Source organism: Nelusetta ayraudi, unplaced genomic scaffold (assembly GCF_046127955.1).
Source record: "Nelusetta ayraudi isolate G7.1 ecotype Tasmania unplaced genomic scaffold, CSIRO-AGI_Nayr_v1 ptg000056l, whole genome shotgun sequence".
NCBI classification, from domain to species: domain Eukaryota; kingdom Metazoa; phylum Chordata; class Actinopteri; order Tetraodontiformes; family Monacanthidae; genus Nelusetta; species Nelusetta ayraudi.
The window spans coordinates 1,804,595-1,819,327 of NW_027466106.1; the positions used below are offsets into that span (position 1 = coordinate 1,804,595).

At 46.4% G+C, this 14,733-nt stretch overlaps 1 protein-coding gene across 2 annotated transcripts in view; it reads left to right on the plus strand.

Annotated features, from left to right (window-relative positions):
- The window catches only part of adam12b (ADAM metallopeptidase domain 12b), a 76,658-nt gene that overhangs the window by 52,682 nt on the left and 9,243 nt on the right, over positions 1-14,733 (plus strand). Inside the window, exons 12-20 of one of the 2 annotated variants that reach the window (XM_076038434.1) lie at positions 2,175-2,352; positions 5,471-5,560; positions 6,540-6,735; positions 6,848-6,956; positions 7,595-7,793; positions 8,931-9,008; positions 10,972-11,080; positions 11,672-11,858; positions 12,382-12,490. In XM_076038434.1, coding sequence (XP_075894549.1) covers positions 2,175-2,352; positions 5,471-5,560; positions 6,540-6,735; positions 6,848-6,956; positions 7,595-7,793; positions 8,931-9,008; positions 10,972-11,080; positions 11,672-11,858; positions 12,382-12,490 — 1,255 coding nt within the window. The remainder of the gene's footprint in view (positions 1-2,174; positions 2,353-5,470; positions 5,561-6,539; positions 6,736-6,847; positions 6,957-7,594; positions 7,794-8,930; positions 9,009-10,971; positions 11,081-11,671; positions 11,859-12,381; positions 12,491-14,733) is intronic. The other variant, XM_076038435.1, reaches the window with a different exon arrangement.

Consider the following 14,733-nt stretch of genomic DNA (forward strand, 5'->3'; position numbering starts at 1 on the left):
CTAGAAGGTTTATTTTTGTGAAGAGCACCTAGAAACTGTTTTAAAGTAGCTGCGCATGGATTGGTCCGTCCAGAGAATCGAGTCTAATAACCTATTCCGTGTTCAATCTTTGAATTTGTTCTTCAGGTTTGCTTTTATTGAAGCCGCAGTTTTCAACAGTGGCCCCAGTGAGCTCGTTCAGCTGACTGAAAGAACCTCGCACCTCGTTTTAATATGTTTTACTCTGAATAACCCATGTTGCCGTTGCTGTTGTAACACTGTGTTTTCAGAGGCGCCTCATCGTGCCTTTCACACCGAGCCCGTTTGGCTTCTCGCCATAGCACGATCTCATCGCGGTCCGGGTCTCGCTTGCACACGGAGGAGGGAAAAAAAACTCTTTGATTTGTTGTCATGACAAGTAAGAAGAAAAAAAATAAATAAAGCTAACAAGCGGATTATGGGCGCAGATGAGACTCGCGTGTTGGCTTTCGGTCAAGGAGGAATATAGACCCAGCCGCTCCAAACGCCTAAACGCCGGCGACGCCTGGATGAAGCATCGCCTCCCCAGTGAGAAAAATAATGTTTTCTCTTCCTAGAAAAACTCTTTCGCAGAACGCCGGCTTTTGTTTCCACTCGAGCGGGCCCACCATTGTCTCCGCCCCCCCCCCCGCCCCCTCCCACTCCTATCGGCCCCCAGGAGGCGCTGCACTGCAGTCAACTTAAAGCGGGGAGAGATCCATGCACTCGCAATTGCCAAATCCCCCTCAGGCGATCGTTAAAACCCCCCAACAACACACACACACACACACACACACACACACACACACACACACACACACACACACACACACATCAACGCACGACGCCAGGCTCCACAAACACGCTCTGCCTAATGCCGTGTTTGCGCCGCTCTGCCCCGCCAAGCCGCGTCCTTTTGCTATACGCTCTGCACGCCATGTCGCGTTTGAAGGCCGACGGTTCGCTCTGTCACCGCCCGAATATGCGGGTGTGTGTGCGTGCGACATTTTCGCATCTGAACTCATGTCTTTCAAGGATGGAGCGCCAGCTGCCTCTCCGCTCGCCCGTGTTGCTGCAAATCCTCTCCGCCAGCCGCAGCTGTTGGCCGCGTCCTTCCTCTTTTTCCGAGGCTCCGGCTAAGTCCCATTATGGCCGACGGAGCTGCGGGATAATCTTGTTTCTACAGAGAAAAAAAAAACTTTTTTTTTTTTTTGTTGCTTTGTGTCTTTTCGTCGTCGAAGTCCGAGATTCCAGACTCTGTTGCTCAGGCTGCATTATGCATTATGCGCGTCGCCCTTCCAGCGGTTTCCCAGACGGAGGGGCCGCACCGGCCGGATGTTTGCGATAAGTGCACTCAGCCACGTTTAAAGGCCCAGTGTGACACATCTGAAAAGCGTTTGCTGCTGTGTCTTAAGTATTTGTAAAGCATCTACATTTGCATTAAAATCAACTTCATCTTGTCATGTATAATTTACTACATGGTGCGTGAACATGCCCGTGCTCAGGCTGGTGCTTCAGAAAACAAGGATGGGCGTCAGCAATGTTAGCGACGTGCATTCGCGCCATTGAAAGCTACGAAATGTATGAAAGTCTTGACAAGAAATGTTTTCACTCTATGTATTTTGCACTTGATTATAACGTGGAACTGCTTTTTTCATTTATTTTTCTTGTCTCGTGTTTGCTAATAATTTACAACGAAATCATAGATTTGACTCGGCAGCTGCCATTTCATCCAGCCGCAACATTTTTCCCCGCGTCGAATTCAAGGTTCGGTTTTCTTTCTTCCTACTCGGGGAAAATAAAAGAGAGAAATTGCGGTTCATTTTTTTATTTTTCATTTTATGAATGCACTCGGCACGTGCGAGTTCTTTCACATGTACCAACCGTCTAGTTATGCACTTTAGTCCCCTCAGCCGCTTTGACTGTTCTGCCGCTTCCAATAATGAAAATGCAGCAGCCTTGAGAAAATGTATGGGGTTGGATGGGTTGCTCATATATATATTTTTGTGCGTGTGTGTATTCATAGAGTGAGAGCAAAACTCGAGATCCAGTGGAGCAGCACTCACACAGTGTTTGCAGACCATTAAAGTTTGTGCGAGCCGGCAACACGAAGCTGTGCATGCGCGTCACGTCTCTGTTTCACTCACTCGTCCGTCTCTGTGTGTTTTACTTCCCAGGTACCCCTTCCCGACCGTGTTCAGCACGTGCAGTAAGAAGGACCTGGCTGCCAGTCTGGAGAAAGGCGTCGGCATGTGTTTGTACAACATGCCTGAGGTCAAAGTGCTCTACGGGGGCCAGAAGTGCGGCAACGGCTACGTGGAGGAAGGAGAAGAGTGCGACTGCGGGGAGCCGGAGGTGAGATCAGGAACAATCTTTTTTTGGTGCAGCTGCTGCAAAAAAAATTAAATAAAAAATTAGTTTCAGAGAAAATAACATTTTTGCTTCATGAATAAAGGTTACAATAAAATCACATTTTGTAACAAGCTCGGCTAGATTTTTAGCAAAAGTGCCAAAAGTATTGCTGATTTCCAACTCCACATTGTTCACCTCACATTACTTGCACACTCCTATCAATGCGAGAGTTGCCATTTGGCCTTAAAAGCATCGAACCTGCACGAAGAAAAGAAAGAAAGCTCTCAAGTCATCAGAAATACTTTGTGCTGAGAGGATTGCTTAAAATTTGCCACAGTCCTTTCTTTTATCATAAAAAGAAAGAGAGTTTTTTACTCTTTTTTCATTCTCAGTTTTCATTCTACTTCTTCTTGTACTTACCTCTGTCTCCATGGAGGCGGTGCTTCTGGAGTTTGATAGGATACAATGGATTCTGCCCAGTGACAATACAGTGGGAGCTTACTGTGGCCTTGGTGTGGGCAGGGGGAGGGGCGCATAAACAAAATAAAGGATAAGAACTACATGATGTGTGTCCAAACCGCTCGTGTCGTGCTGAAAGACTCGTGGTCACGTTGGTCTCACGGCTGTAAAGGTAGAGCTCTCAAAGTAACACGAGCGCAAACACAAACGTGCCTCCTTTGGTAGAAGCTCATGTTTTGTTTTGGTCCTGTGGACCAGAGCGGAATATCGCCCTCTCTGTGAAACTCCAGCGTGGTCGTGTGGGTTTGAAAACAACAGTCCATTGATGCAGGGTTATCTGCCCCCGCGAAGACCAGATCAGATGGCCGTGCGGCTGTGTGGCAAAAAGAAAACACACAGGTCGTGACACAATTGAGCGTCCATTGAATGCATTCAGGCACACACACACACACACACACACACACACACACACACATGGTGCACACACACACTCTCTTGCTGAGGATACACAGGGATGAGATTCACACGCTGAGGGTATCAATCACTGGGATGCAGCCGAAGCAGCTGCGTATCTCATGAAGAGTTAAACCAAAGGAGATTAGATGATGAATATATCCTTGCAGCCGCTGAAAGATGATGGATTTCCTCATGAATTATGGTTTTGTGGTACAGCGCCCCCTCCCCCAACCCCCGTACAATTTGTCAAATTGCCTGTTTGTCTCTCCAAAAAGTAAAGGTAATAATCTACTGCGTTGAGAAAGAGCATGTTCTCTTTCAACACAAAACAAAAAATAATATTCATCCTGTCGTCATTTCTGTTGGTTCGACTGTTAGCGTTTTAAAACGTCCATTTTTCATTTTAAATGGAGCATTTGCTTTGTCAATACTTCATTACCGGCTGTTTTTCATTTTCAATTTAAAGTCTTCAGACTGAGAATGACTACTTGCAAAGGGGTTCTCTACATTCATAACGGCTCATAAATACCTCATAAATCTGTCTGGATTCTGCACTATTTTGGAGAGAAAAAAAAATAATATCACGGCAAAATTATTCTCTAGTGGAGTTTCTCAAAGTATTTGTTTGCGCAAGACCTTTAAAAAGAAACCTAGAATGATTTGTTTGCATCATTTGTTCTCACATTTGCATTTGTATTGCATTTGTACTGTATATTTATATATATATATATATACAGTATGTATATATATACATATATATATATATACACTATATATACACACACATGGGAGCTGCAGTCAACATACGTATGTATACATATATACATATGTGTGTGTGTGTGTATATATGTATATATATGTATATATATATATATATATATATATATATATATATATATATATACATACAGTATATACTCATACACACACACAGACACACATACAGTATACATATACAGTTTATATATATACATACATACATACATACATAAATACTTATTGGGGGGGCGGGATTCTCAAGTGGCAATCAGAGGCATCAGGGTTCCTGCCAGCCTCCGTCCAGGCGCAGCATGTTTACGGAAAAAATATTTTTTTTCACTTGACTTTTATTTGCCTCCGGACCCAAACATCGTGCTCGATTATTTGGTTTAGCCGTGTTATTACTACGTCCTCCGCCGTTGCGGCCTGAGTGTGGGCTGTATTTAGGCGGCGTCATTAAGTTTGACCACCGACAGGCCCCACCGTGTCATTTAAATTCGCCGACTTCATCTGCACCAGCTGTTCCGGACCTCCGCAGCATCGGCCGCAGAGGCCCCCAGCTTGTTTAATCTGTCGGCCCACTTTTTTAGACAGCCAGATAAAAGCCATCCTTTTTTTCCCCCCTCCCCTCCTCACTCCCCCACTCCTTCTCCCACTTCAACAATGGGCTTAAATCAGGGCGAGAGGTAAACAGCCTGCCTTCGCAAAGCCATACATCATTGCAAAATTACACGTCCGATGATCCAGTTTCCATCTTTTTCGAGGGCCCCCGCGGCCGCCGGCGGAGCGCCCGTCCAGGAAGGAGAGGAAAGAATAATGGAGATGAATACGAGTGTGATGCATGACGCCGCCCGGGGAGGAGAGCGCGTACGTTTGGCCGCTCGGCCCAAGATAAACATTGCGACACCTCTCCTGAAGTCATCACACGCCGTCGCTCCCCTTTAAGCTCCTCCTCCTCCTCCTCTCTCCTCTCTCCTCCTTTTGTCTCCGCTGTGGCCCGGCCCATCTTCTCGTCGCCGAAGCGCCTTTTTCCCTCTGAAGGGTTTTTAAATCCGACTCGTGTTCCTGTCCGTAAAAAACTGGGCCGCATCTTTCCGCTGTCGCATCAGATCAGGCTCGAGGATTTAAGGCCGCTTCCTCCCCAAAGTCTCAGCGTCTTTTTAAATATATATATCTTGCCAAAACGCCCGCTTTTGTATTTTTTCCCCCAAGGAGTCACTTTCCAAATCTAGAACACGTGAGACTCGGTGAACGCACCTCCACCGCGTCTCAAAGGTCGCCGTGAAGTCAAGTAGGAAACTCCCACCGGACAGGAAGTGCACTCCCCTGGACCTGAAGGTCTTGATCTGGGTGGAACCGGCTGACAGATGAACTCCAGTGTGTTGATCAGGTCCACATGTTGTGAACAACTCCCCCCCCCCCCCCTCCTCCGTGTGTGTGTTTGCAGGAGTGCATGAACCCGTGCTGCAACGCCACCACTTGCACCCTGACGGAGGACGCCGTGTGTGCGCACGGGGAGTGCTGCGAAGACTGCAGGGTAGGTTTTTTTTTGGGGGGGGGGTTTTGTTTTTTTTCATCCTGTTGATTTATGAGATACACACATCTGATGAGTCACACATGGTCGAAAGCTGTTTTGTCCTTTGGGAACTCGAGTGAAACATCACAAATCAGGAATGTTACACGTCTAAACTGTTTTAACTGATTGGTTCAGGAGTCAGGACATGCTTCTTTTTTTTTTTCTTTTTTTTTTTTTTAAAAGGCCTAGTGTGAAAGATTTATTAGCAACTAGCCTCTAACAGGCTATTCCCTGTTTACGTCTTTCTTGTAGCCGCTGTGACATCTGGCTAAAATGACAAAACCCGGGTTGGACTCACGCGTTCTCGCTGTTTGTGTCGTGAGAAATGGAAGTGCCCGTAGTGTTGTCGCACTCGAGATTGGTCTTGGTCTCGAGGCCACTTTTTAAGGGTCTCGTCTCGTCTCGGACTCTGAGGCATTTTCACTCTGTCTTGTCTCAGTCTCCGACTGGACGGGTTCAGGATTCATTTGATCAAGACCGATCAAGTGTCAGCCAACACTGCAATGACAGATAATGGAAAAGAATCCAGCAGCAGCCGTTTTACACTCTGTTTGTGACAGCCGGAGTGACACCCTGCCCCATATTCCCAGTTTATTTACTTTTTAATTTTATGAAGCAAAGTTGTGTTTTATGAAAGTCGTTCAAAATAGTAAGCAGCAAAATGTTAAAGAAAATTATAAAAAAAAAAAAATGCATTGCTGAAAAGAGATGTTGCTGTTCGATTCAGAAGCAAACTTGAATTTAAAAAAGATTCTGCTCATTTTTTTTCTGTTTTGTTGTTATTTTTCTTTGATAGATAATGTCTTGGTCTGGTCTCGATCTCGATACTCTCTAGTCTTGATAAGGTCTTGGTCTCGGTTGGCGCGGTCTTGACTACAACGCTATTTGCCCGTCTACGCCCTTACGACCGGCTCGCCCTGTCCCGTGTTTGCGTTCACAGCTGAAGCTGGCCGGCACGCTTTGTCGCGAGTCCAGAAACTCGTGCGACCTGCCAGAGTTCTGCACGGGTGCCAACCCTCACTGCCCGGCCAACGTTTATCTGCATGACGGACACGCCTGCCACGACGTGGAGGGCTACTGCTACAACGGCATCTGCCAGACTCACGAGCAGCAGTGCATCACCCTGTGGGGACCAGGTGGGGCAGCGGGCCAGCTCGTGTGATGGACCTCGCTCAAAGGGGAATCTCATTATTTTTTTTGGTGATTGCGCTTTTGCACATTTGTGCATTTTGCCTTTTTAACACGCAGGAGCAAAACCGGCCCCCGGGATCTGCTTCGAGCGAGTCAACTCGGCGGGAGATCCATATGGGAATTGTGGGAAAGACACCAAAGGCTCCTTTGCCAAGTGCGATGCGCGGTAAGAGCGAACGGCTGCATACCAATCTCACAGCGGGGGTGGTTAAAAAAAAAAAATTAGCTTAAGTGCACTACCAGTGACAAGTTTGGACTCACCTCAATTCTTTTTTATTTTTAAGAAGACATCAAATATACGAGTACTGGATACGTTGCTGAACAAGGAGCCAGAGGAGCTGTGTAGTGTAGTATAGCGTTAGCATTAGCATTAGCAATCAGCGTAGCGTCGGTGGAAGTGACACGCTGCTTCACCCCCGACAAAAGGTTTACACAGGTGAAGAATGTAATTTGTGCGAGATAGCGGCTAATTGCTTCCTCGAAAGTGCTCGTGAATCATTTGCCGCCATTCTTCTCGGCTAATTGTGCTCCAGATCTTCCTCCCTTTGGGTGAATTCTTGTAATCAGAAGCCCTTTGTTAATTGATTTAATTGCTTTAATGGTTGGAGGACAGGAGCAGCGGCGCTCCCATCGGGAGGCTTTCATCTTCCCCTGCACTCACTTATCTTTGCGTGGTGACTGGCAGCCCTTCATGTCTGAGGCTTTTTCTAAATGGGCAATTTTGACATTAATGTTAATACATGGTTCCCTCTCTCTCTCACTCACTCATTCTCTCCCTCTCTCTCTCTCTCTATGTGCGTGAAGCGATGCACAGTGCGGTAAGATCCAGTGCCAGGGCGGCGCCAACAGGCCGGTGATCGGAACCAACGCCGTTTCCATCGAAACCAACATCCCGCTGCAGGAGGGCGGTCGCATCCTCTGCAGAGGGACTCACGTCTACCTTGGGGACGACATGCCTGATCCCGGACTGGTCCTGGCAGGGACCAAGTGCGGAGACGGCCTGGTGAGCAATTGGTTCGGATTAGACCGGATGTCCCCCAGCGAAGCTAAAAAGCTTTTTCCCCCCGACTGCCGCGGCCCGCCAGCGACGCAGCGCCATTTAAAGGGGGTAACAACGTTAACTTCTGGATGGATCCAATTAGCTGAACATAGACGTCGTGCCCGGCCCTGGACAAATGGGCCAGACTTGATGGAATTAAAATGTTCTGCTAGCTAGCAGTAGTAGCTCCTGACTCACCTCCTGTGTCCCACCAGGAGACACTGACACACACGAGTGCATACAAACATTTATTTCAATCTTAGCTTCAAAGATTAGAAGAAAACATTTCCTGTCAGACGGGAACATCTCTCTAAAATGGGACATGATGGTACCCCTATTGTCCTGTGAGAGGGTGTGTGTGTGTGCATGCGTCTTCAATTTTCTTAAACAATTTTCGTAAACAGTTTTAAAACCTATACATAGTTCTATTAAAAATAAAAAACTAATGTTTCGGGTCAGAGTGCCCTTTCTGACATCACAAAGGGCACACTGGCTTCTTCCCATGTGAGTGACAGCCCTTCAGTTTTAAAGGTCCGGTGTGTAATATTTGGAGATTTTACAGAAAAAACCGCAACATCAAGTGGTTACACTTTAGATTGCAGCGTCTTTCACTTTCCCTCCCCCTCTTGAGCCTGCCAGTGAGCTACGATGGCCCGTGCACCCAAACCTGGATACCTCAGCCTCAGTCTTCATAGGTTTCTGGATTGTCCATACCAGGCTTCCTTAGAAATATGGCAGTGCAAGATGGCAGCTAGCTGGCAGCAAGACCCATATTGCTCTGTGTATATTCTTGTATATATTGTATAAGGTTATGAAAACCAAAGTGCTTAAATAATGTATTTATGGGCCGTATACAAAGTTTTTACCAATGTAAAAATCATAAATCAAGCCAAATATTGCACACTGGATCTTTAATCCACAGCATTTCGTCAGGAGGCAGCAAACAGAGGGCTAAACGCCCAATTTTTCTGGGAAATCTATCGACTTTTCGTGAAGAAGAAAAAACAAAGCTGCTCCCTTCAAGTCTGGGAGATCTGCAAATGGATACAACATGGAACCAGTTTTGTTTCTCTTCACCTGCGTGGCTTCTCTCTGTTGCAGGTCTGCCTGAACCGACAGTGTCAGAACGTCAGCGTCTTCGGCGTGCACCACTGCTCCGGCAAGTGCAACGGCCGCGGGGTGAGTAGAGCCGACGCGGCGCTCAGCGTTAATTACGCCTCTGAAATTGCACTTTAAGGACTCTGGTACTTTTCTGCCACTTATTGACTGATAGCGCGGAGATTTAATTAAGTCTCACGGCCCCGTAAATCGCAGTGTAATAGCAAAAGAATGTTTTCTTATTTACGGTGAGGCTCATGAGTCATGACAGCGCCCCCTTTCCCCCCGCGATCAATCTTCATTATGGCGCAAAGGTCGAATTAATCCCATTTAACGGCATCATTGATAGTCTGTGTTGCGTCGTACATCATCTTGTGACTGGTGGCTGATGGACAGTGGTCAGAACCAAGCAGAGAGACAAACACCGCATCAATCCCCTTGGCCGTTTCTCTTCAGCTCTCTGTCTTTTTTAGATTATGTTTTTGGAAAGAGAGAAACAAAAAAATAAGAGACTCTTGAAAGCGACCGAGCTCGTCTAGTTCAGCTCCATCAGTCAGTAAATGTCTCATTACGCTGAACCGTCGTCACTGTCATCACACAGGACTTTTAAAGGTGAGGAAAAGATTCAATATACAGTGTTTTGAGGTTGTTTTTTTTGGAAAGGACAAGTACTTTATCATCTTCTTCATCATCTTCGGCACTAGAATAAAACATCTCGGCCCTGCGTTGTACAAATTGCAAAGCGCTCACCTCTCAAGGCGGCCGGATTGAGAGCTAGTAGACGTCACTCGTATTTGTGGAACATTCCATCTGCAGCGGTTGTGAGACAGACGGCCTGTTGGGAAAAATCACTGCTTGAATTTGTTTAGCATTCATGTGAGGTTTCTCTTCGTAGCAGCTGAAAAGCACTTGAAAGCATCTATATTTTTTAATATAATATTACATAATATAAACATTAGTCACGACTGTGAGAGAGAAGGGAATAAAAACACCTTCCACAAGGCCTTTGGAGCCTCTTTTTTTTTTTTTGTTATCTCCAGTAAAATTGCATCCTTGGCGACGAGCGTCTTCATCCGGAGCCTTAATTTTTCATCAGGGACTCGGCCGGCGTCAGTTTGTCTTCGCTCCCTTTACCACTCACTCCACACACACATAAAGGTGCCATTAACCCCGTCGGCCGGCTCTCTGACGAGTGTCTGGATTCACTTGGCTGCACAACGTGGGTGTTGAATTTATTGAGCGGAGGTCACTGGTAAAGGGGGATTTTGGTATGGATCCGACACAGAGTAAACACAGGGCGAGTGTCGCCCATAACGATACTTTCTACTCGAAATATCATGATCATGGAATCATTTTGTGTATTTTTGGTTTTTTTTGTTGTTTGCCTTGAGTTAGTTGATTAGAATGATGGTAAAACACGGGACCAGAGCAGGAGCAGACGGATGGAGTGTTTTGGTGACCCACCTCATAGGAGGAAAAAACATATCATGTGACATGTGGAAAACGTGCTTTGACGTCAGTTGAAAATGAGCAAAAGCAGCGGAATTTAAATGGCTCTTAAAACACTGAAAGAAAATCGATGAAAAACAACTATTTTTATGACTTGCTTGCTATTAATATCATTTCTTCAAGTTCAGCGGGCCAGATTAAAAAGCTTAACAAGATCGCATATGGCCCCCGGGCCACAATTTGCCCACACCTGGGTTATACTCTTTATTTAGACAGACTTGGAGAGAAGCTGCAAGGAGGTCGGAGTAATTTGCAGGACGTCTAGAAGAAAATCTGCAACAAAAGTATTGATCTCATCACGCTGGTATCTCTCTGATACCGATGCGATGCTGACCTTGAGTATCGATACCATCGAGATCTAGCCCTCCAGCCAAGACCTCGCGTCCTTCCCTCTGGATGTTTTATCAGTCAGTCACTATCGATGTGCACACTTTAGCCTGTAGCCTTACTGATAAAGGGGGAGTTACAAGAGAAAAAGCGCTAAACTTTGGGTCTCGTGGTTGTGAGAAAAGAACAAAACGCCTTTTGTTGGCAGGTGTGCAACAACAAGAAGAACTGCCACTGCGAAGCTCACTGGGCGCCCCCATTCTGTGAGCGCGAAGGCTTCGGTGGGAGCATCGACAGCGGGCCCACCAGGCTGGCAGGTAGACTGCACACTTCCTTCCTGCCCTCCTTCATTCATTCTTTCCTTCCTGCTTTCCTTCCCTAAGTCCTTCCCTCCTTCCTTCCCGCCTTCCCTCCTTATTTCCTTCTTTCCCTCCTTCCTTCCTTTAGTCCTTCCTCCCTTCCTTACTACCTTCCTGCATTTCTTTCTTCCTTCCTTTCCTCCTTCGTTCATTCGTTCCTTCCCTCCTTCATACTTTCCTTCATTCCTTCCCTCCTTCCTTCCTTCCTTCATTCCTTCCCTCCTTCCTTCCTTCCTTCGCTTCTTCCTTCCTTCATTCCTTCCTTCCTTAGTTTCTTCCTCCCTTCGTTTGTTTCTTTCTTCCTTCCTTCCTTCCCCCCTACCCTTGTCCCTCTGATAAGCTCACAGAAACACAGATCTGACCTGTCAGTGCAAGGATTGATGGATGGATTGGTGGATGGATGGATGTATGGATGGATGGATGGATGAATAGATGGATGGTGATGTTGGTGGTTCACAGCTTTTCACAGTAACGGCCCTTCTATGTGTTTGTTTGTTTTGTTGTTGTTGTTTTTTTCTTTTTTTCTTTTTGCCTGTCACCGTGCTGTAGATGTGCGTGTGTGCGTATTAATGTGCGTGTTGTCGTATGTGGCATCAGCGGACGCGGTGGCCGTCTCCGTGGCGATCCTGCTCACCCTGCTGGGCCTGCTGGCCGTGGCCGTGCTCCTCTTCCTGAAGAGGAAGACGCTGCTGCGCCTGCTCTTCAGCAGCAAGAAGAGCACGCTGGAGAAGCTCAGGTGATGCAAAGGAGAAGCAGAGGAGGAGGAGGAGAGGGTGCGGGGGGGACGAGTTGTGGGTTTTTTAAATCTGGCCACATTTCTGGGTTTCCCGCAGCCAGATGTGCCCGTTTGGATCCAAGCATGAGTGGGAAAAGTTTGTTTGAGCGAGGGAGAAAAGAAAAAAGAAAATAAGCAATTTACACATGAAAAGCCGTCTCATTAAAGCTGTGTGGGTATTTGCTCCATCACTGATGATTGACAAGGCAAATAGAGCAGCCCACCCACCGTCCTCGCAGTTTGACTCAGATGTTGTGAAACTTCTGAGGCTTATTTGTATGAATAATTTCCTAGAACTGTTTAATAGGCCTTGTTATTTTCTCTTTCCTTAGTTATTTTTTTAACCCCAAAACACTCCAAACTTTTGCGATTAGCGTCGCGTGTTTTTCTTTTTGTTTGTTTTTTTTACAACTACAATCGAATTCCGCAGTGTGGTTAAAATTACGGATTGACCCTTTAACCGAACCAATGCTCGTGCTTGTAGGTCCGTGGAGGCCAGCAGACCCACCAGCCCCATCCGGAACCCAGCTGCCTACAGACCCACACCTCAGCGCAAGCCTCCGCCCAAACCCTCCACAGCCAACATTTACAAGGTGAGGCGCCCCCTACCTGTCGCAGATGCCGATACAGGTATTGGGTATTCGTATCGGTGCCGATACCACTATTGGGTATCGATACCAGTACAGATACCAGTATTGGGTAACGGTATTGGGTATCGGTACCAATACCCAGACAGGGGTTGAGTGCTCTACTCATACTTGTAAAATACATGCCGATGCCAGTGTTGGGTATCGGTATCTGTGCCGATACCAGTATTGCAGAATGAATTGTTCTGGACACTCTAAATTTGCAGACGACATATTTAGCCCTCTGTTTGACGCCTCCCACAGAAATACTCTTGTTATTGCTTCTAAAACCGCCCCTCTGCTGGACCATCCGCATCTCTGTTTGCAGAGTCAACGTCTGACCGGGAGCGTCGTCGATAACTTGCAACGGCGTCTTCCTAGATGCGTCAGTGCATTTTGTGACATCACAAAAGGCCCGGTTTCTAATACTGCCTGTGGTTTGTTTGGGTTTTTTTTTTTTTTTTTTTTTTTTTTTCAAAGCACACACTTTTTGGAAGAAAAAAAAAATGTTTTCTAAACCTGAACGAGGCAAACATGATTTTCTACACGGCTGCGCGTCGAGGGGAAGACGAGCTTTTGATTTGTTGGCTGGAAATGAAAAGTTGCACATTTGCATAAGCGCGTCAAAATGAAAAGCTACATGCATTTGTATTCTGCTGCGCCTGCATGTGTGTGTGTGTGTGTGTGTGTTTGTCAGTGTGATTTGTCTCTGCAGCAGCGTGAATCTGCAACACCTGTTTATAAAGTAGTATTTAGTCCAGTGTGTGTGAGTGTGTGTAGGGGTGTGTGTGTGCGCGCGCAAACACACACACACCGCCACGCATGCAAATGTGTTGTGTGCATTCGTAGGTGTGTGTGTGTGCGCGTGTAGGTGTGTAGGAACATGTAGGTGTGTGTGTGTAGGAATATGTAGGTATGTGCATGTGTGTGTGTCAGTGCCATTGACCAGCAGCCAAATCCTTTCCGTCTATTTTAAATGTGTGGTGAGTTTCTGAGGACGGCAGCTGCTCGTGCTCAAACTCCGGCTTTCTGCACTTTCCAAACGTCGACTCCAGCGTCGCTGCTCCGCAGTGCGACTGCAGACTTTTGACGTCGGCCGCGTCGCCGCTGGTGAGACGTCTGAGGTGGAATATAACTCTCCTCGCCAGCGCGGCGACTCCCACCAGTGACAAAAAAATATCCGAGCGCAGCCAAGAGTCTGGAAGTAATTACGCGTCTCTCTTTTTATGATCAGAAAACGTGTCAGAAGCGAGTGAGATCGCTCGTCATAAAAAGCCCCGCAGGCCCTTTTTTGATGTGTTAACTTGAAACAATTTTGGATCTTTGGATCTAAGAAGGCAAAAAAATAAATAAATAAATAAGACGAAGAGCGCAGCCATAGAGGGCGTTTCTTGAAGTGGACGGACGAGTCGACGAGCGGAAACAAAGCACGACTAGATAGAATAATACAATGCAATACAATAAACTTTATTGATCGCCCAAAGGGCATGTTGTTACAGCAGCAATAGATACACAAGACAGAAACACTGTCAATGTTATGTCTGCCAATAGTAGCAACACCACTGACAATTAAATACAACAATAAATGAGATGAACATAAAAACAACGAATAAATAAGATAAAAGCCTTTGATTTGACCGAGAAGACACAAGTGATTTGTGCTGAAATTCTCAATTTCCCCAACAAGTTTCCAGGAAATAAATTCCTTTTGCCGGCTCAGTTTTGAAGTAGGGTAAGTAAACGCTGGAAATCAGCCCTCTGTGATGTCATAGGGATCGCCGATTGCAATGTTAGTGACCACATCAGCCGGGGCCGCCTCTCTTTTGTGTCCTCCTCCAAACAAAACCAGCGTGGAAGGTCCAACAAAGCATCTGTTTCAAGCAGGAAACTGAAAGCAAGCGTTTCCGTGGGAGGTTGCAAACAGAGGGCTAAGTATGCAAAGAAAAAAAAAAAAAAAAAACATGTTGATATTTTTACTGTGCAAGGCTGCCTGGTGAAAATGATGTGATGACTGTTGTAATGTGGAACGTTTAGCACAAGAATCTCACGCTGCAAGCGTTTTTAACAATGAATCCCGCGAGGCTCCCCCACCTGTTCAGGTGTGACATCATCCCAGTTGGTAGGCAAGTTATCAGGCGTTGAAGCAGTAGTTTAGAATGATGCAGAATCACCAGTGTGGTCGTAGCTCCTCTCGAGGTGTTTCCCTCACT